This window comes from Amia ocellicauda, chromosome 3 (assembly GCF_036373705.1).
Source record: "Amia ocellicauda isolate fAmiCal2 chromosome 3, fAmiCal2.hap1, whole genome shotgun sequence".
Lineage (NCBI taxonomy): Eukaryota > Metazoa > Chordata > Actinopteri > Amiiformes > Amiidae > Amia > Amia ocellicauda.
The window spans coordinates 12,506,070-12,529,227 of record NC_089852.1 but is presented as its reverse complement, the minus strand read 5'-3'; the positions used below and the strand labels follow the sequence as shown (position 1 = coordinate 12,529,227).

At 39.4% G+C, this 23,158-nt stretch overlaps 1 protein-coding gene across 1 annotated transcript in view; it reads left to right on the top strand.

Moving 5' to 3' along the window:
• Positions 1-23,158, top strand: part of klhdc8b (kelch domain containing 8B) — a 96,450-nt gene that overhangs the window by 59,223 nt on the left and 14,069 nt on the right. The window contains exons 4-5 of the mRNA XM_066698196.1: positions 3,261-3,485; positions 22,821-22,922. Of these exons, the coding sequence (XP_066554293.1) occupies positions 3,261-3,485; positions 22,821-22,922 (327 nt within the window). The remainder of the gene's footprint in view (positions 1-3,260; positions 3,486-22,820; positions 22,923-23,158) is intronic.

Genomic DNA, 23,158 nt, shown 5'->3' with positions numbered 1-23,158 from the left:
CCCACCAGGTACCACTCATCTCCACTACAAATAGGAAAAAGAGGCTACAATTTGCACAAGCTCACCAAAATTGGACAGTTGAAGACTGGAAAAATGTTGCCTGGTCTGATGAGTCTCGATTTCTGTCAGAATTTGGCATAAACGGAATGAGAACATGGATCCATCATGCCTTGTTACTACTGTGCAGGCTGGTGGTGGTGGTGTAATGGTGTGGGGGATGTTTTCTTGCCACACTTTAGGCCCCTTAGTGCCAATTGGGCATCGTTTAAATGCCACGGCCTACCTGAGCATTGTTTCTGACCATGTCCATCCCTTTATGACCACCATGTACCCATCCTCTGATGGCTACTTCCAGCAGGATAATGCACCATGTCACAAAGGTCGAATCATTTCAAATTGGTTTCTTGAACATGACAATGAGTTCACTGTACTACACTGGCCCCCACAGTCACCAGATCTCAACCCAATAGAGCATCTTTGGGATGTGGTGGAACGGGAGCTTCGTGCCCTGGATGTGCATCCCACAAATCTCCATCAACTGCAAGATGCTATCCTATCAATATGGGCCAACATTTCTAAAGAATGCTTTCAGCACCTTGTTTAATTAAGGCAGTCATGAAGGCGAAAGGGGGTCAAACACAGTATTAGTATGGTGTTCCTAATAATCCTTTAGGTGAGTGTATGTTTTGCTGTCTGTGATTGAATTTGTTCATCTTTCTAACCTGCCTGTAGATGTAAGTGCAGTTCACGATCACAGGACACTCCTCTCAAGATATCTGGGCTGAGGTGAACATCTTCCCTGTTTCAGCTGAAGCACAATGAAGGACTTCATGTTACAGCTAAAGCCCTGTGATGTTGCTCATTGAAAAACTCCGTCAGGATGACTAGCTTTTACTTTTATTTGCTTCGTAATAAAAAAAAAACTTCGTAATGTGGCTGAATTACCTCTACTATCTAAACTGAACTTCAGTGCTAGATGAAAGCAACACAATTCGAAGTGTAATACCTGTTTATACCTATTTTTTTAAGGTAATTGCTTATATAAAATGACAGAACACAAAATTGTCTTTCCAAAGTATTTATCTTGCAGGATTGCTGTAATGTAACAATTTACCAGAACAGTGTGTCCTCATCGGTAACAACAGAAATCAAATGGCAAACATTTATTTAGCTATGAAGCACATTCTCTTTACATTGCCATTGTGTCATTTTAATGAGCTAATACCATGGCTATTACTTCACTAGAGGTTTTAAAAATCATACAAATGTAAAGAACTGTCTAATCCCAGCATTGATTTTAGGACACTGTGATTAGGCTTATATGTGTCGCTAGCTTGCCATGGAAACATTGTGTTGGGGTTTTATTTTAATTGTATGCCTTTTAGTGCGTTATTCCTCCTGATGCTCTCAAAATGACAGGAGAGGTGTTTTAATTACACAGCTGCTATATTCTTTTGGGCCAGAATGTTTGCCAATTCATGCACAACCGAAATGCTACTTATTCCTTTCTTTCTGTTTCCAGTGCAGTTTAGAGTAAAAGTGCAATTTTGCCAGAGAAGGACTGAAGAATCGTTTTGCCAGGGTGATCTATGCACAGTGGCCCTGCACTCCTCAAAACAAAACCTTTTCTTCAATTAAGTGATGAAAAGTGTTTGGTACAAGTATTGAATATAAGAATTGGAGAATGTCTGTCAATTGCCATTCTGTGTGGAGAGACAGTGAATGATTGCAATACTTAAGACCTGCGGTAAATAATTTGTTGAGATCCAGGCTCTTACTCATTATTAAATAGTGCTTGGCTAAACTTTCTACAGAGGGAGCACTTTAAAATAAAAAAGCCACTCTTAACTGGAGCTCTTGAGTTTAGAATGTTTTGCAGCTTAACGTTTTTTATTTTATTCTTCTTTCTCTCGACATTTTCTCCTGGAAGACAATTGGAGCCAAGCATGGCAGAAGATCAAAAGCATAGAAAATGTTGCCCCCAGCATTCCTTCTTTGGCAAGAGAGAGGGGATTTGAAGGCGTGCTATAAATCTGACATTTTTCACACAGCCTGACTTTGTGCTGCATGTTTTCTGGAACCATTTCAGCGCCCTTATTTAGAAAGCATGGAATCCAGGGCACTCTTTGTGCAGGCTTTAGATGCATCTCAAAGGTCTTTAGCCATAAATGTGAGGCTGTTAGCTGTTAGTGCTGTATTTCAGTCTTTCTCTCCCTGGATCTCATCCTTACCTGAATCTGTTCAGTTGTAACAGTGCCTGCGCAGTAGGTAGCAATGCAAGTGACTGCTCAGGAACAGGCCCAGCTTCTTGTTGTATGCGAGGGGTTTGCAATCTCCTAGTTAAACAAAATAGTCCCCTGACTCCCTTCCATAATTCAAAGAGTTGCCATAAGTTAGCAGGATCTCTGTAGAATATCTGCTTTGACACAGCAAACACTGTATCCCCAGGATGAGTCAAACCTGAAGTCAAAACTGACTATGTTCCACATCAGAATAAGAACTAAAAGGTCTTAAGAAGGTATTTTTTATATTTGTTTGAGAGACACCCTTTGAAAGAATATATGAATGTGAAAAGTCCCTCTCCTGGAAGTTTGGCTGTGGGGATAATTACTATCTTTGAACCTTCAGGTGTGCTTCAAAATCTAATTGAATTGTCACTTCAATAAATATTTTTCTGTGAACTATGAATATTTGTTTTATATATATTTAAAAAAGAAGGCTAGCAGGACTGTAAATATGCATATAGAAATACCTTTAGCCTGCAAATGTGAAAAACCTATGCACAGCACAGAGCTGTCACATTCCAGCATTTACTTGCATCCCCATTGAAAATTAGCTATGGTGTTTCGTTCATGGTGAGATTGAATACTATGTGTTTTTACAGTTTGAAACGCTTGTCAGTTTGGGTGAATGTCTGTAGGTTCACATTGTATTTTATAGCAGAAGGGAGCAAATAATGACAGTGATAGGATTAAGTGTGTGAGTGTGAGTGCATATAAGACAGATGGGGGGGGGGTGTTGCTGTCTGCATTCTACGTGGGGTAAACAGCACAAAGATGGAGTCCACATGCCATTCATAAGTCAATCTAACAACCAGTTCAATATGTACTACAGTTCTGTGCGAGAATAAACCTTGAAAAAACAATATCTCAGTGATCAATGAAGCACTCGCAATTTACAGAAAACGTGTGGGAACTGATGTATTGAGGTTATGATTGTGTTCACTCCCCCTTTCGTTGTCTCTCTTTTTCTACCAATAGGTGGGAGACAGGGTAAACTTCCTGTCACTGCATTTGAGGCCTTTGACTTGGAAGTGAAAAGCTGGACCCGTTTTCCCTGTATCCCAAGCCGGCGGGCCTTTGCCAGCTGTACCATGACTGACAGATGTTTCTTCAGCCTGGGGGGGCTCCAGCAGCCCGGGCCTCACAACTTCTACTCCCGCCCTCACTTTGTCAGCGCAGTGGAGGTGTATGACACAGAGCTGGGTGAGTCTGGATCTCACAAACTTCAGAAATAACGCAGTTGGCCTGCCAGCGGGGAACAAAGAAATATTATACATCTATTATCTGTTATCCACCGCAAAGGAAATGGAGCAATTGTTATCTGCTTATGTAGGTACATTGCCTGTGGCTATACTGCTGTTTGTGCCTCGAAGTCAGAGAATGTGATGTACACTGACTGATTTATTTGAAGACTGCAGTGCCATGTTGTTTCCACTGTGGCCTTCTTGAATACTTGGATAGTCTACACTTTAAACTGGCTATTGTTGTGCTTTAAACCTGTTAATGAGACTATACAGTACTTTCTCAAGTGAGGTAAACTGGTATATTCTCATCATGGTGTCTTCTTTCCAGTGTTCCCTCATTCTGTCTTTAGTTTTAGTTTGTAGCTGTGTGAACCTTTTTCTTCACAATTAATTTACCTTGCTGCTTTCCTCACACAATTCCAGCTGTTAAATTTACTATGAGTGAACTTGACTTGTCTGAATCTCTAATCACTTAATTATATAGTGGAGGCTTTCAAGAACCATAACCAGTAGTACATGTGATAGAAACGAATATAATGGGTCAGGGTGCAAGCAGTATTAAATCTGCCAATGCACAGAGCAGTATAACATGAAAGTTTCAGAAGTCTTCACCTAAGGCAAGTGTTATTTACCAACGTGGATGTCAAGGCAGAAGCATGTTTATTGGGTGAAATTGAAATAATAGTTTGAGACTTCAATTTGTCACTTCAATTAGTCACAATTAAGCACCGTTAACCGCATCAATCCCATTAGATTAGATTGCTCACCCTGAAGAATTGAGGTGCACAATAATAAGCCTTATATGTATTCATTCTGTCATTGGTAGGGCTTCCCTCTTCTAATGGCAATGTCCCAGGCACAGATCACAGCTCAACATTACATATTTTCTGGAGCTGTGCATTCTCCAATCTGTAAAGCACTCTGTGGCTTCCCCCTTGGAGGATGCTATAGTAACTAAAAAATGATTGATTGATTCTTATTGGACTGTAATATGCTGTTAGAAATGTGGCATTTATAATAGAATTTGGGTACTACCGTGCACAGGTTCAACTGGGTGAACTAAGTGTATTGCCATTAAAATTGTGTATTTTCATGTTGGTTGTAAATGCATTTATCATGAAAGGTTTAGTGGTGGACAGCTCTGGTGTTCAGGAGTCACAGTTCATGCGGTGTGCTATAAAAATCATTATAAGTATCTGAATTACCAGCTGTTAAAGAACTCAAACAAGAAATTCAGGAGAAAAATTCAGGAGAAAAAAAGCTTTCCACTCTTCACACTTTACAAGGGTTGGTCAGATGTGAGAAGTTTCTGGACTTTTACTCTGGTTATGCTATATTAAATACTTGTACACTTCATGCTTGTTGGGCTTACAAAGGAACCCCACATCAATTAATTTAAAAACAAAACAAGAAACAACAACAACAACACAGTATGGTGCAGCCTGGGTTTTCAGAGGGCAAGGGTTAGTAGACTAATATGTCCATTGTATAAATGTGGTGCTTTACTCTTCAAGTTAGATTAAGCTTGTCAGATGTATGCAGTTTGTTGCAAAGGTCTGGTTGCTGGCTTTGGCTGTGTACATTTGTTGATTTCTCCTAGCTCACAGCAGTAGTGACAGACACGCAAACAGTAATATTACATTCCAAATTAGATTGAGGCAGGCAGGGAACAATGGGGAAAAGCTCAGAAGGAAACATAATGCAGAGATTTACTTCAGTTTGAATTCAATCTTGGAACAGAACAGGATTTGCGTTGGCCTCTCTCTTCAGTACAGACTCTGTGTCACGATTCCCCAGTTTACAATACACGCACCGTTGTTTCACGCAAAAACAGTCCAGGTAATTGGTACTCAAAAAGCTATAAGATGAGAAACAGGTGTGTTAGAGGAGAAGGAGGAAGAGGGTGCTTAAAGAATGGACTTCCTCAAGGAAACAGTTAACATTGGGGTGTGTAGACACCTCCAGACAGGAAATGCAAGGAGTAAAAGGCAGCCTGAATATGAGAACAGGCACTTGGGCATATTCAGCAGGTAAAACCTATTAATTTTGACTAGATTGGATTGCCTCTTGTGAGGACAGCAGAGGCACCCAGTGAAGTAATGAAAACGCTTTGAGAACAGATTGGAGGGCAGACTGTTGACCCCCCCCTTTTTCTTTAACCCTGCTTATTTTAGCATCTTGACTCTCAGACCCTCTCCAGAAGGCACATTAATTCTGTGTGTCTGACCATGGCAGTCATTACCAGCTCTTTGCACTTTACTTGTATATTAACCCTGTTAACAGTCAGTGTCCCGTGTGCCATTACAGCGACTAGTCTCTGGTTTATTAACCTCCCTCTCTAAGGGACAGGGAGACGGGCAGTGACTGCACGCACTTTGAATTCATATGGTCTCATTTATCTCTGCTGTCTCTCTCTCTCTCTCTCTTTAAACTTTACATATGTTAACAAAGCTTGGTTTCTAATTCTCTCGGATACAGATGACAGCATTCCAACTCCATCCCTGATTCCTTTTCCACATCATTAACAGGAAAAAAAAAAAAAGCATTTATTTACAATTAATTGCCCATAAATATGCCTTTTATTAGTTTGGAGTCACTCGTTATTTTTCAGCTACAGTCCTGCTCAAACATTGCCCAAGAAAGACTAAACCTTATGCTCATATCCTGGAATTGTTATCGATTGGCCAAAATGGCTGCTGCTTTTCACATTGCAAAGCCAGAATGCTATCAAAAGAATTTTAAGTGCCAGCTGGTCCTAGGGCTTACTTAAGAAGGCCCGCACAAGGTCAGTCAACCACAGCAGCTGCTGTCGTATATCAGGAGCTACTTAATTTCTGTGTAACCCTTGACATTGGAGGGTGACCTTATCCACACACTTGCTGACTGGCTCTGTCCACTCTTGAACATGAAGGGTGACATCCCCATGGGCTCCTGTCTCTCCACTGCACACACCTCAGGGATAGAGAGGCCAAGCTCAGTGACCTGCCTTCTCCTTTTCATCAATTTTCAGTCCATGTATTATTGTCTGTATCAGTCCATTCAATGATAAGAAAGGAAAACTCTTTTACGGGCTAATGTCCCTGGTTTTTGACATGGGTTAATAGTAATATTTGTATTTTTTGATAATGCAGCACATTTCCTGTATAAAGCCTTCATCAGACTAATTCAATTTTATAGAGGGATTCTTAAATCAGATTATCAGAAGATGCTTTTCCTATAATCAGTGATGGTTAGTCATAACTATCGATCTAAATAGGCATCCCTGTGCTGAATGCATCCCATCATGATAAGTACTTTTTCAAAGGAAATGCATTAGATAGCATCCCACTATCACCATTAAACTCCATCCTCAATCTATATGCCTCTTGGGAGACATACAATCCATAGCAGTGTCCTAGGTAAGTAGAGCTGTGGTTTATTGAAGAATTAGCTTTATAAACATCTGCAGCATTTCCAAGCATGCTGATATGTGAGAAACAGAACGCAGAAAACATTCAAACACAACAACAGTAACTGCTTCCTTGGTAATCTGGGAACCTGTTCGCTCCACTGCTGTGGCTGTCATATGGCTTTAGAGCTGCCAAGACCTAGAAGTACTACCAGGCACAAACTCACCTATACCCTGAGAAAAGTTCAGCATAATTATCTGCTCAAATGGAGGTCAGCAAACCTTCAAATCATTTGTTCCAGCCCAGAGTCACTTTAGTATAACTGAACCAGGAAATTGCATGCAGCTGCCACACTATCTTAAGAAGTTCCATGTTGTGTTTTGCACAAAGAGGTTTACCCACTCCCACACTAGACCTTTTGGGATTTGAGCCTGGAGTTGTCAGCTGCATTTTCCCCCAGCTCTGCTCTTAGTGTGAACACATGACCCTAGATTTTAACCACCAAGTTCATCATTGATAGTCATCACCAGACACTGGCCGATCAGTAAGAGTGTGTCTAAGGTGGAGGGAATGGCAATATGGTAAAAAGATTTTACAACCACTCAAGTCCTCTGAGAGCTAAAGGAAATGTGATTGAATCACATGCTATGTAGGGGACACAGTCTGGCAGGATTTGCAGCCAAGCAGAATACAGATACAGAGATTATGAGGTGCAGAAATGCATTGGGATGTGGCTGCTTTGTATGCATTTGACTGTTCCAGGTTTAACCGTATCCCGCGGGACTACTGTCAAAAGCAAATGGGAGTAAAAGTCAAATAATGTTTTTGCTTGCAGCAGATTATTGAGCCAATATGATAAAGCTTGACAATCAGGCAAAAGCTGTCATTACTTCTAAAGCCACTTCAAGCAAAATCCAAAATGCCAATGCTAGAAATCTCCAATGTTAATGTATTAGTTTAAATGCTTTGGCAGATAGAACTAATATAAGTCACAATGCTTAGATAGTTTTATTGTAGTAATACTACACATTACTATACTGGTCACAAACACTGGGTTGGATGGTGACAGGACAACTGTTATCTACTGTTGTTGTTTTATGTGCCTTATGACATTTCCTATGTATTAATTATTCTTGGCCAGGTCATTTAAAAATAGCAACAACAACAACAAAAATGTAATCACTTTTCTGAAAAATGCAACATAATAGAAGACTTTTCACTTGCAAGTTGCAGTGTTATTGAATTGTTTCTTTCTTACTTGTGCATTTTTCTGTGTGTGTAGGAATTATGTAAACAGCTTGCACTGTTTCGTAACTTGTCCAGGCTGTATATCATGCCTGTCTTGAGGCACTTTAGTCATGAATATTTGTATTCCTATCCCCTTCATAAATATTCACCGGAGTGATACACTGAGTTAATGTATTCCACTGTACTCCTCTCTGCAACAGTGTTTTTCGATAATTCCATTACCACATCACCTGTTTCTGGATAGCCAGTGCTGATTCAAGGTCTGCTTTTCAATTACTGATTACACTTATCTGCTAATTGCTGCGCCCCACTTGCTAAACATATGGCAAATGCTGTAAGCCAGTGTGTGGAACGCTTAACTAGTAAAGTATTACTAGTAAACAGCATCGCAATTGGATTTTGGATAAGCAGCGGTGCATTGCATCAATTCTCAAGATGAATGGCATGGGGAATGGATGTAATCTTTTTTGTGTGTGACTGTCTGGTGGGAGATTAGTCTGGGAATCTTCAATTAAAAGTCCCTTAAATTAGCAGTAGGCTTCACTCTTTCTTGTGCATATATGCTCCTGTTAAAAAATACCTTTGGCCACTCCCCCATTCTTCCTTGGATGTGGGTTTTTTGTGTTTTTTGTGGGTTTATTACATTTTGTGAGTAATAAGTAAGACAACAACAATATTATTTGCCTTCAAAAACCAATCATATATCAATATGGAAGGCCTTTTTCGATGTGGTTAAACCGGATTGCCATGTAGTTGAAGCTGATGAGAAAGTGGTGTGGTTTGGGAATGTCCTGAAAGAGTCGAATGTGCTCGACCTGTGTTTCTTCTCTGCCCTCTCCTGTCTTGGCCGGCGCTACAGCAATCGCAGTGAAGTCTCGGGAAGGTTTTAACCGTGGTTCCAAAAATACTTCTCATTGATTACATAGCTCCTAAGCTGGTCAGTGGCAGCAAGAGGCTTAGCTGCAGAAGTTGAAATAAGTGCTGGCCTTTAGGAGAAATCTATCTGTCAATCCCCACATCAACAGACTGTATAGTAGGGCTTATATCCATTTTGAATCATGAATTTCAATCGTTTTAACCCCTGGTGTCATCCGTTAATACTGCGCATCCGTGAGCTGGATCGGGTTGTTGTGGGATTTGTATATGTATTGATCTTTGCTCCATAAAACCGCAAATGTTACCAGAAATAAATTGTTGGCTGCAAAACACCCATAGTCACCGTGCTAATCAAAACGCTCCCAACTTTGTTTCTTTGTTAAGAAAATATAACTTGACAGGAACTTGTTCTCATGTCATCTTCCATTTTAATTAAAGAAAAGCACAGATCATTATTATTATTATTTTTTTTATTTCTTGGCAGACGCACTTATCCAGGGCAACTTACAACATAAGTGCAATACAAAGTGCAAGAATACAGTTCAGCACAAGGCATCAAACATTACAAATTCAAAGATTAGCTAAATATCATCTCCTTCTCAAACCCACTCTATTTATTTATTTTTTAACTTCAGCAGTCACCATTTACATATTATGAAAATACAGATTTTTAAATTTATTTTTCAGACTGGAAACCAAGAAAATCTTTGGAAAATAATTATTGTAAATGTCCCCAGAATTCGATCTCACAGTAAACTCTTAGTCTTATCTGTAAAGGAAGTGAAAGATAAGACCGAGCATTCACATCTTATCTTTGATTGCATTAGAGAAGGACTGCTTTACATTATTTAATTGCTCTTCACACTACTTGTACAGAGTTTGTATCAGCTTTTTCAGTGACTTTCTTTCTTACTCTGTCTAACCAAAACCGAAGGGTGCTGTATTGTGTGCTGGCTTGGTGATGAACTGAATATCTTTTCTGTATAGATGATTTAACTCAAGACTTCCACACGTACTGTTATGTGTGCTTCAAGCAGTGCATTATATTATCACCATTGTCCTGACACTGCATTCAGAGCTCTTGGTCTTCTGAGTTTTGTTCTCTGTTTGCTCAACTGCATTTTACCAACTTTTGAGCTGGAGCAGTGCCTTAACTTAAAAGTGAGAAAAAAAGCTATTGAGAGCAGCCAACATCAATTGTTTTTGCTCCATAGGTGAATTATTATTTTTTAGTTCCGACAATAATTTTCATTAAGAAAAAAAAAGTAATGTGAATAAGGTGTTAACGAATAACTTATTCTTGTCTTTACAGAGCCTTTTGTTCAAAGGCCTGCCTTTTCTCATTTTATTTGTTTGCTTTATTAATAACTGAATGAAATGTTGTGTTTACAACATATGTGAACATATGTAAACCATATTAAACTTAAGGTTTACACAGGTTGTAAACATTTATGTAAACCATCATTTCACAAATGGTTTACTTAGGGTTATAAACACAATGGAAATATGCAGCTATATTTGAACAAGTTTACGCATTGCAAAGTTTAGTTTTCTGAAGGTTTACATTTAGTTTATTTTTTGTTTGCAAACACCTGTTTTCCAAAATAGTTTACACACTTTGCAAAATTTTAGTTTCCAAATGGTCTACCACATTTTATACAGTATATTTGTAATGTGTAATCATTTTGAATGGTACAGTTTGTAAATGCAGTGTATGTATATTCAGGGATCCCCATATTTTGTGTGACTTTGAGTTTGTTGTGAATACGTCACAAGCAGACCTTAACTCCTTTAGCTGTTAACAGAGATCTCTATGTTAGATTAAATAATGCTTAGTGACGGTGGATTGCCGCCAGTTAGTGTGGCAAAAAATAAACATTTTAATTGATGGGCCCTCCTAATACTGTGTCTGTTGTGTTCTGTGGGATTTACCGTTATTTATTCATATTCCTTTTTCCCCCACATATTCTAATGTTGCAGTAGAAATAAGACTTCTGAAGGACTTACAAAAGCTTAGCAAGACTAAATGAGCTTTTGAAAATATGCAAATGTTGATCGAACCTGTCCTTTCAAAAGCTGTGTTTGATCAAAATGGCAAATAATGGGGAAAAATATAAAAGACCAACAATCCTTCAGAACCCTGGTTGAAGGATTTGAAAAAATGAAGGGAAAATTGATATCATATGCAAGGTATTATTATTTATTTCTTGGCAGACGCCCTTATCCAGGGCGACTTACAAAACATAAGCGAAATACAAATTCCAATTTACATAATACAGTGCAATTCAAAGCATATTACATTTTACAAATTCCAATTTACACAAGTGTATATAATATATGAGGTCTTACATCCTGGATTGTACATGCTGAGTGCAGACAAGATGTTAGGTCACAGTCAAGGGCCAAGGGAAAGGGAGCATAGGGGAAATCAAAATAATACGAGTACTAGTAACGCAAGGCAAGAAGTATGATAAAACATTGTAAAGTGCTATCTTACATGAGAGTAAAGGACTAAATTACAAGTACTGTCTGAAACGTAAACGCTGGAAGGAGGTCAAGGACTCTGCTGTTTTGACTTCGGTGGGAAGATCGTTCCACCACTTAGGGGCCAGGGATGAGAAGGAGCGGCTCTGGAGGAAGGATAGTGGAGAGGAGGCAGAGTTAGTCTTCTGGCACCGGAAGACCGCAGCGGTCTGGAGGGGAAGTATGGAGAGACAAGAGTCTGAAGGTAGCTTGGTGCAGTGTGGTGTATGATCTACACCCTTAAGTGACTAATGCATTAAATACTGTAGAGGTTTTGATAAGGACTAGTCCATTGCAAATCCATTACCAATGATTTCCTTCAGCAAAGAACATTGCTGTTAATACAGTGCCTTGCAAAGGTATTCACCCCCCTTGGCATTTTTCCTATTTTGTTGCCTTACAACCTGGAATTAAAATAGACTTTTTGGGGATTTGTATCATTTGATTTACACAACATGCCTACCACTTTGAAGATGCAAAATATTTTTTTATTGTGAAACAAACAAGAAATCAGACAAAAAAACTAAACTTGAGCATGCATAACTATTCACCCCCACCCAAAGTCAGTACTTTGTAGAGCCACATTTTGCAGCAATTACAGCTGCAAGTCTCTTGGGGTACGTCTCTATAAGCTTGGCACATCTAGCCACCGAGATTATTGCCGATTTTTCAAGGCAAAACTGTGGCAGCTCCTTCAAGTTGGATGGGTTCCAATGGTGTACAGCAATCTTTAAGTCATACCGCAGATTCTCAATTGGATTGAGGTCTGGGCTTTGACTAGGCCATTCCAAGACATTTAAATGTTTCCCTGTAAACCACTCAAGTGTTGCTTTAGCAGTATGCTTAGGGTCATTGTCCTGCTGGAAGGTAAATCTCCGTCCCAGTCTCAGATCTCTGGAAGACTGAAATAGGTTTCCCCTCAAGAATTTCCCTGTATCTAGCGCCATCCATCATTCCTTCAGTTCTGACCAGTTTCCCAGTCCCTGCCAATGATAAACATCCCCACAGCATGATGCTGCCACCACCATGCTTCACTGTGGGAATGGTGTTCTCGGGGTGATGAGAGGTGTTGGGTTTGCACCAGACATAGCATTTTCCTTGATGGCCAAAAAGCTAAATTTTAGTCTCATCTGACCAGAGTGCCTTCTTCCATATGTTTGGGGAGTCTCCCACATGCCTTTTGGCAAACAGCAAACGGGTTTGCTTATTTTTGCGTTTAAGCAATGGCCTTTTTCTGGCCACCTGTAAGTAAAGCCCAACTCTGTGGAGTGTATGGCTTACAGTGGTCCTATGGACAGATACTCCAATCTCCGCTGTGGAGCTTTGCAGCTCCTTCAGGGTTATCTTTGGTCTCTTTGTTGCATCTCTGATTAATGCCCTCCTTGCCTTGTCCATGAGTTTTGGTGGGCAGCCCTCTCTTGGCAGGTTTGTTGTGGTGCCATATTCTTTCTATTTTTTAATAATGGATTTAATGGTGTTCCGTGGGATGTTCAAAGTTTCGGTAATTTTTTTATAACCCAACCCTGATCTGTACTTCTCCACAACTTTGTCCCTGACCTGTTTGGAGAGCTCCTTGGTCTTCATGGTGCCACCTGCTTGGTGGTGCCCCTTGCTCAGTGGTGTTGCAGACTCTGGGGCCTTTCAGAACAGGTATACATACACTGAGATCATGTGACCCTTAGATTGCACACAGGTGGACTTTATTTAACTAATTATGTGATTCTGAAGGTAATTGGTTGCACCAGATCTTATGTAGGGGCTTCATAGCAAAGGGGGTGAATACATATGGACGCACCACTTTTTCATTTTTTAGAATTTTTAAAAACAAGTAATTTTTTTCATTTCACTTCACCAATTTGGACTATTTTGTGTATGTCCATTACATGAAATCCAATTAAAAATCTATTTAAATTACAGGTTGTAATGTAACAAAATAGGAAAAATGCCAAGGGGGATGAATACTCTTGCAAGGCACTATATACTTCTGGAACCACACATTAAGAAATAGCACTGAATATTTAATTAACCGCACTGTACCTTAAATGCTCAGATCCTGTTGCAGATGTATGTTTTAGTGCAATAGTCTGAAAACTCACCACTCCATCTAAGAATGTATTTGCCTGGAATTGTATGTAGTTTGATTTTTAATATGCATTTCAGTGGAGACAGTGTTATGTTGTTTTCACCATTATGCCATTAAGATTCCATGACTGTGTCACAAAATGGAGTGGGGGAATAAAAATAAATCAATTTCAGGGCACACCAGATGTGTTGCCTGTGAAATGGGAATTAACTATAAAACTGTGTTCCAATTAAAATGAGCAAACAAGCCCCTGCTGACAAGGTTTCATGTGCTAGCATTGTTCCTTGTGCCCATGGAGTTGCCTTCCTTCCTCTAGTCTCTGCAGTGCTCTTTCCAGGAGCGTGTGTCAATCATGATGTCACCACTCGGGTAGCAAAAGAGAAAAGCCTTGATCTACACATCGCTTATTCTGTGCCACAGGGGACTCTCGCTGGAGACCGTACCTGATTGGTTTGTGATGCTGCCTGGAGCTACTTTGAGAATACAGGCGTACTCTGTGATTGCCAAGTGATTTTGAATGATCCGTCTTAAAAGCATCACTGGGGCCCTTTAATTGGGCCGGTGGATTAAGGCATTCAAGGCTGAAAGGTGAGAAACCAAAAAAGAAAATAAAAAACACTCTGATAATCCATTCAGTGCTGATGAACAAGAACGACTGCTTCTAGATAGAGCTGGAACAGTAGCTGAATGTAAAATGAGGAAAGGAATAGATTTTTTTGTTTTCCTCTTTGAGTTTTGGTGTGACTGCAGATCATCTTTGACTCTTTTGTCATGGTCTTGATGGGCCTTGGTTGCAGAGCCTTGCTATAGCGTTAATGAAGCAGGAATGTGTGACACATCATGCAGCCTTTTTTTTCAGGGAGAAAATGTTGGAAATTCTATACTTATGAGGATCTTGTTGCATAACTCTGTCAAGTAACAGGATGAATGGAGCAGTTCATGCATGATTTATTTGTGCATGTCAACAAGACTCCTCGAAACAATGACTCGCTTTCCCTTTGCTGCACCTAGCAGTTTGCAAGGATTTTGTTTACCAATTTGTGGTTGTGTGGCCAGAAGGATGGCCTAGAACAGTTTTGTCCAACTTTGGACCCATCTTTAAAGACTGGGATCACGTATACCCTGATCTAAACCAAGGATGTGCAACTTCTGTTAATTATTGAATTTGTCACAAGAAAACCTGCAGGATTCTCACAATAGAGGATTTCTAAAGACATCCTTCAGAATGCTATTAAGTAATCCATAAAAATATTGCATTCCATGATGGATGACTTATGCATCTTAATAATAGTTCCACTTGAATAGTTTTTAAATAAGTAAATGTCAATAAACCCAGAAGGCAACCAGACACTTGTAGTTTGTCATTCAGTTTTCCTTAAAACGTGCCTTTTTCTATGGTTATTTTTCTCTTAAGGCTGCTGTGTTTTATGTAATAACTAGAAATAGTAGCATCTGCACTCCGTCTCTGTAATGTTGTGTGTGTGTGTGTTTTGCCTCCATTTGATGGCACTGACTGGTTCTCCAATTGGACGGAATTGAAAGCCAGAGTGATGGCATTTTGTTTGTTTAGCAACGGGGCAGAGGGGCACACAGTCAGCAGAGCCGTACTGATGTAAAGCAGGCTTCTTCAAAGTGAATTGATGGTATTTTGCCCTGCTACTCCAGATGTGATGCTGGGAACATTGAGAGGGAAGGGGGAGTCCTTGAAATATATGTTCCACCCGGAGATGATAAAACATTAAATTGATTTCGCAGAGTAACTCCAGTCTTCTTCTTCTTCTGTGGAAAAATCAATTCTTTCTTAAGCTGCTGCCAGAAACTGTTGGAATGGATGGAGAAATAAAGTGAACTGAATATGCAGAAGATAGGTGTCAGCTGCTTTCTTCTGTTCTGCTCGCCAAACAGCAACTAGGTTTGTGTAGCAGCCGCTGGGACTGTTGCTGTGAGCTTACAAGTATATTCCACTTGTACAAGGTGAGCAAATGACAGAGCATTTTACGGGCCCAGCGTGATGAAAAGAGCAGCCTTGACAGAGAAATACTGTAATATTTATGTGTTTGCGTGTGTGACACAACACCACACAGACACAGTGGAGCCAACGCAAACACACCAGTGTCTAGCCACTTGGCTGTGTGCAGTCCACTCCAGATGCTCATATGGATTAGTACCCTAGGTGTTGATGTCCTGTGGAAAAATAAACGATGCCAGTGGGTTTGAAGGTGTTCCTGTCAACGTGTTTCTCTCGACTAAAGGCCTCTGAGGTCAAGATAAGGAGAACTGGAAACTAATTAGACTTGTAGCCTTACCTAAGTTCAGACTAAAGGTATCAAAGAGCTGAACCTGTCCTATTCTTGGTTCCCCCCTGAAATTATGAGGACAAAAACCTTGTTTGTCATAATAATTTCAATGTCCTGTAGTTTTCCTTGCAGTATATTTCAGAACAACAAAGCCATTTCTGAAAGGAACAGTTATGTTAGACACATTTAAAGGAGCGGGTCCCTTCAGTTCAGGGTCTATTGTTTTCCGGTATTAAAATGACTCGAGACTTTTGTTTTTAATTAGAAAGTTGAATCAATTAATGAACACATGCAAATTGCTTCACAAATACCCTCTTTACCTACACGTCACCGGGACTTTATTAGCCCAGATTGGCGTGCTTTTTATGTATGCCGGTTTTTACATTCTTGGGTATAATTAAGTAACTAATTATAGTAATTGAGCATTTGCATATGAATGAAAGATTATGCTTTCTTGGCACTCTGCTATAAATAGGCTTTGAAGAAAACTGAGAGTCATGTCTTAATGCTGCCCTCGTTTGTATTCAGAGAGGCAAGAAAAACTGCAATCTGATCTTTCTGAAGATCCCACGAGGAACCGTAACTTCATGGAGGACAATTGGAGATAAACCTGGCAGACACAGGCATCGCCTTTGAAGAGATGCTAGACTGAAAGAAGGCATGATAAAGTAGAAACATTAATCCAATGTAAACTGTTACAAAATTGTTAACAAGAACAGATATGGAGGATATATTGAAAATCATATACAGATGAGAGTTTAACCTCTGAATTGCTCAAGGAAACATACAATGGTATGCTAATCCAGATTGGTCCATTTCCTCAATTTATGGCTCTATTTTATCTGCTGGTAAAATGCTTCTGACATGCTCTACTTCATCCTTGTCATTATTCAACAGAGGAGAGAATTTCAGTGATGCAAGCCTTTTGTGGGCTCAGTTCCTGCTTACTTGGGAGAGATGGTACATAACAACAACAAAAAAATCCTTTGTTGTTGTAGTAAGAGGAAGCACGATAAAATTTGAAAGGAAATAAGTATTTACAAGTGGTGTGAAGACTTCCTCATCTTCAAGGTTTTGGAACAGAAAATCAACAAACATGGACATTTTGAAATGAGACCAGAGTTTAGCAGTTTTAGCAATTTGTTTTGGTTTTGGTTAATATTAGACATCTATGTATTTTTGTATCTGAAAATCCCATGTATCCGAAATCTATAACATAAATATTCAGCTCATCTGCATCTCAATCTCATCCTCATCCTGGCCAGGCTGACCAGATTTCCCCATTGGAAACAATCAGAATGAATATGTGCTGCAGTGCACATGGGTACTTGAGAGCATTATTGTGATTGTGCATTGCGATCCATTTTACAAGGCAAGAATGGAAATCTTCACCCTGATTAAAATGCAAAATATGGTCTGCAAAATATGTTGTCACTATTCCTTCTGTTCTCATCAGTATGCAAAGTGTGGGGTGCAAATAAATGAGTAAATAAGTCAATACACAAATGCTTGGGAGCATTTTAATCAGCACCATGAAAGTCCGGGATTAATGTATTGATTCCTCTGATCAATCCTTGAATTTGGTTAATCAATCTGAGCTATCATGTCCACTCATTTGCATTTGAATACATGCCCAATTTGAGGTTCTGTTAATTATGTCTTATCAATCAATCAGCAAGAAATGCCCATGGCTTTTTCTTCAAAGGAGCATGCATTACTTTCATATAAATAGCTGTATCTAGTGTAGTAGTGTAATGTTACATTTCCTCTTTTTCCAGTATTCATAATCCTTGATGCGCTGTGTTGATGAAGCCAAATCAATCTTCCACTTCTAGCTCACAAGTGGAAATCAAGAGCCGAGGTATATCAAACTTAAGTAAGAGGGCACATCTCTCTGTATGGAGAATCGAAGGAATCTGTGATTAACTACACAGTTCTGCTATATATCTGCGATACTTCTAGAAATGACTGGGTGGGAAAGCTGCTCATTAGCTGCTAGTAACAGAAAGTAAATAAAAGGTTGACTAAATTGCTTCTTTTTCTGTGTACTATCTGCTATATTCCTGTTGAAGGATTGTAAAAGCATATTAAAGGACTGAAAGCAGAAAAACAAGTGCTTTATTATTTTCCTTTCTGGAATTAGTCGTTAAATTGTCATAAACCGTTAAGCTTTGATCAAGAGACACTTGAATTGTATGTATACGTATCTTTTTCTCTCGTTATACATTGATGGAGAAAATATGTTATCTCAATAAATCCTCAGTTTTGTAGTGCAGAAAAGAAAATGTTTGAAGAGCACTTTAGATGTCAAGACCACATTACATTCCCAACAGCCATCCCAAAGCTCTTTTCCTAATGAAATAAATGTGGAAAAAATGATAATATTGTTATGATCATCTCCAAGGAGAAATGATAAGACTAAAATACAAAAATGACTCGGAGAGGTTTTATTGAATGAAACGGAGGCAGGCTCTTGATGTCTAGCATTTCGCATTTTTGCCCTGTGATCAGTGCACAGCATGTGAAACAACATTATATTATTCGGCTTCCGAAGGTTGTTAAAGACATTTCAGGAGCACTATAGCAGAAAAAAGCTTTCCCATGTCCTAAAAAGGAGGATTTCACAGAACAGGGATAAAAAGTGCTACATTCCTCACAAAGTAAAGACAGACTGGATGCAGTTTATAAGCTAGACATTAAATGAATGATTATGTTTGAAAGGCGTCCCTGATCCCTGCCTGTTTATATATTTTGGGCACTTAACATTCATTAGCAGTTCTGAAAGGCTGCCAAGCTCGATTTTTGGAAAAGAGAGCGAGATTTTCTCAACATGACATTCACGTTTAGTTTCACTTCACAGTAACGGAGTAATGCCACTGGCATTCCATAGACACTCGTAGCAGCCCACCCCTCTTATTTTTCTATTTCTTTTTCTTTTTTCTTTCTTTTGATGCACCTAATTAATTTAATGCCCACAGATAAATCCAGATTAATATTGGAGTTACAGATTTCAGGCGGCGTTGATGAGGCCATAACAGTATGATTGTGGCAGGCCTTTTCTGAAGTAGGCTAGCTGTAAACAACCTCCCCTAACCATTGCATCTGTCCCTCTATTCCGTTTATTACAACCTGTCATCCCATATCTGTCTGAATTTCTCAGCAGTTTTTTTTGTTTCTGTCCTAATGGAGCTACTGCAGATGGAGTAGACACGAGCATTCATGAAAACAAAATGAAAATATCTTTAAATCGGATGTAACCTTTGTAAGGCACTTCTGGGTTTTATATAAACAACACTAAGCACGATCAGCTTTTTAATTTTTTTTTGTTTCAAGGCAGTATAAATTAAAACTATCTAATTCAAATAACCTAGCATGAATTCTTGGACATGCTATAATATTTTGGAAATATGTAACCCAGGGTAGTAAGGAGTGTCAACTGATTTGATCAGGTCACTAAGGGCAGTGGGATCGTGCTGATTGTAAGCTGCTTCAATCTGGTTTGTCTGTCTGCGTCTCCACATGAAATTGCCCTGCTTGTGTGGATTTCCCTGAATAAGTTGCTGCCAATGGGAAAAAAAATGCAGTAGTAGCATTCTATTATTGGTAGGGCAGGGAGGCGGGTTGTGTAAAGTGATGTAATAAGACAGAAGCTGTGACCCCAGACAAACAAGGCCATTTAAGTATCTGTCTTAACAAACAACTGCCCTCAGCCCTTGAATGAATACAAACACAAACTTGAAGACAACAGGAGGAAAATACTTAATTCAGCTCCCTGGGTACATTATTTTAAAAGATATAAAGAACAACATGTTGGTTTTATTTAGAATCTAGTGTGTGGAGATCGGCAAGTTCTTTGAAACATTTTGGGAATAGCATTGCTCTCAGTGTGTGTCTTTCACCCTGTGCTGAGCCCACTGAAAAGCTCATTTCACATTCGGGAGGGCAGGCGGGCAATTTATACCTCTCTCTCTCTCTCTCTCTAAAAAGAAAACAGTAAGATGAACTTCTGAAACAAGAGATGATTGATTGATTTTGGAAGCTAAGCGTATGAACAGGTACCCAGCTTGTAAGCAGTTGTTAATATTACCCAGCTGGCTCGTCAATCATCTCCACTCCGAAATCCAAAAACAGATCTGTGCTTCAGTACAGCTGATTCAGTAACACACGTCTCAGTGGAAATAGAGCATGGTACAGTACGTAGAGGAACAGTGATCCTGTTCAATTGGTCCTGCAGAAACAGTACTTTATTGCCGTTACTGAGGAAAGGCATAGGCAGGTGACAATGTTTCTGAATCCAAAGCCAATGTTTTTTCTCCCCCCATAGTCTGAGAGATCCATATGATTTTAGTCTTGGTTCACAGTAATTCTTCATAGAGCTCTGTTTTATGTTTACATGTGTGAAAGGTGCTTAAACTATTAACTGCCTATAATTGCAAACAGTGCTGACTTACAAATATACAGATCTGGTGTCATTAAGAAACTATTTGTGTAATGTTGTACAGCTTTAGTTGTGTTCCATTATAGCATTGTAGAAGTTTGTTATCATAATTATACTGTTGCCTTTTTACTCTTGCTTTGTCTTTTGTTGTGATACCAGTTTGTTGTCTTCATCTTTTGTTTGGGGGTTGTAATTCTCCAGTCTCACTAAATACGACCTTCAATGGTTTGCTTTTCTAAAAACCTAAAGCCTGGTTCACACATGGTTTCAAATAATGATTTGATATCTTGGGCACATTTTTTGAAATTGTCTGAAATGTCAGTTCTGTTCTTATGACAAATCTAAAGACCTGTCTGATGGCTAGCCAGTCAGGATCCATCTGTCAAATTATGTTATAACCTAAAATAAACCCCATGACCATATAAGGAAGTCACAGTGTAGGAGGAAAGATAGAAGGTGTTTTTAAAACATCCATCACAGTGTGGAACTGGGTTTAAATGTGAGTAATTGAGGTGAGGAAGCTTTAGTGCAGGATATAAAATAACAATAAAACGCTAACAGAAGGAGCTGTGCCATTCTGGGCCTATAACAAACCTATGCTCCATTAGGCCCTTGACATATCAACCTTTTTATTGATCTTCTTAATACCAGGGCCAGTGGATGAAGTCTGCTAAGGTTATCTATCTGTTCCTTTATCTGTTTTACCTGTAGTATGTCATTCATAGCAGAAGCAGAAATTCTGTGGACTAACAATGTATAAGAAATGCCATGCACCTTATGCACGGAAAGCCTTGGATTGTGAAGTGATTAACTTCTTAAATCACTCTATTGTCTGCGCACTTCAACTTTCTTTGTGCACCTACCACTTCTTCTTCACGCTTAAAGGACATCAAGGGATTCTTCCTGTTTGAACATCCCTCTCTGTCCCTTTGTTGGAGCTTTGCAGTCGAGTGCCAACAATACGTAATTAGTCATTCAAGTACACAAATTAGTTGTACAAGTAGCTTAAAGTGTTCTCATGAATTATTCAGGAGTTGGATATATTTTGCACAGCCAGCTTGAGTGAAAATTGTAATACCTGCCTTCTATAATTAAGAACTTCTGACCACAGAAAATCCCCGGCCCAATTCATCCCATGGACTGGGGATGCAGATACTCTGTGGCAGATTGTTATTATCCACTTAGAAAGGATTTAATTCATGCTGATGGAAGAAGTGCACTCGGTTCTCAGCGCTCCAGCGGGTCGATATATATACGTTTGTCGTACAGACACGTTCACATTTACACTAAGAGCAGAGCTCCTATGTCTGCTTTCACCACGTCTGTTCAGATTAACCTTTTTCAGACTCCGTCATATCAGAAGATAAACAGGTGTGCGTGAATCATTTCTCCACAAGTAGTTTCTAAGCACAGTATTGCGATCCTTGAAATTCTTTGTCCTCTGAGAAGCTACGCATATCATTCCTAGTTTTAATTCAGCCCACCGTATTCTTTTTAATGGACACTTTTGTTTATGCCTTTTTAAATATTGAAGTAGGATTTATTTGTATTCTTACAACCCCATTTTTTAATTGCTAATTTGAATTAGCAGGCCTTTACAGATTTGAGACACATTTATTTTTTTATTATTTAGCTGAATATCCTGACTTCTTGTGAAAAGGACAGGGCCAGTATAAAAATCAAGTGTCTAATTATCTGCAAAACAAGTGAGGTATTGAAAATAGTTCTGACCTTGTCTAATTAATGATAAATAGTGTAATAATAATGTAATAATAAATTGGTGTGATTACATTTTGTGACTCGTAATGCCCAATTTTTGATTCTACTGTCCTCAAGTAAAATAGCCACAGGGAAGGCTGCTAGGAGGGATTTCTTTGGCTTCTTACATGGATACTGGCTAAGGAATGCAGAAAATTGAAATATTCTCCAGCAACTGGCACAAAGCTATCATTTAGTGAGATAGTTGTGGGGATTAAAGCGTAATCGCTGCACAACATTGAAGGTTTTTTTTATCGCTACAAGTAAAAATACAGATTTAATTTGCTAAAAACCTTATCAGTATACACCAGGGCCTCTGACTCTGTGGGATCAGTTCCAATTGAACTTTTAATGGAACCCCTAATGGACCTAATGATATTCGTTTCTCAACTTTGTCAGGTGTTTCCAGCACTGAAGCAGGTAAAGGTTGGTCAGGTAAGTAGGTGGGAATGGGAATGCACCCCCAAGGCTGGGAAACACTGCTGCACAGTAATGAAGGATATTTGGAGATCCCTGGTGAACCCTCTGTTTCATGTATGTGGTTAAGTCCTTTAATAAGTAAGCTGTCCTTTTAGCCCAGGGATGTTGCACAATGTGAGGTGGATTTGAACATGGACTTCCGCTTATACTGCCTGTTATTCACGGTGGTCCATTACAATGGCTGTGTTGTGTGCCCTTGCAGGGATCTGGAACAAGCCCACACGCACATCTCGGATGAAGGAGAAGCGAGCTGACTTCGTGTCTGGCTATCTGGGTGGAAGAGTCATTGCAGCAGGAGGTCTAGGTGAGTGTTTCCTAGCAACCGCGGCCTACAGTCCTTCACTCGACTGAAAGGCTTGGGGCTAAAGGTTAAAGAGACGAGCAGGAGCACAATGCCTGAAATGACGCAACTAAGAGGGCATTTGACTCATTTTCTATCCTCAAATCTGACATCCTGACACCAGCTCAGCCTGTACATTGCTGTGGCAAACAGGATGATATCAGCTTTAATTACGCCACTCTCAAAATCCTTCTTCACTT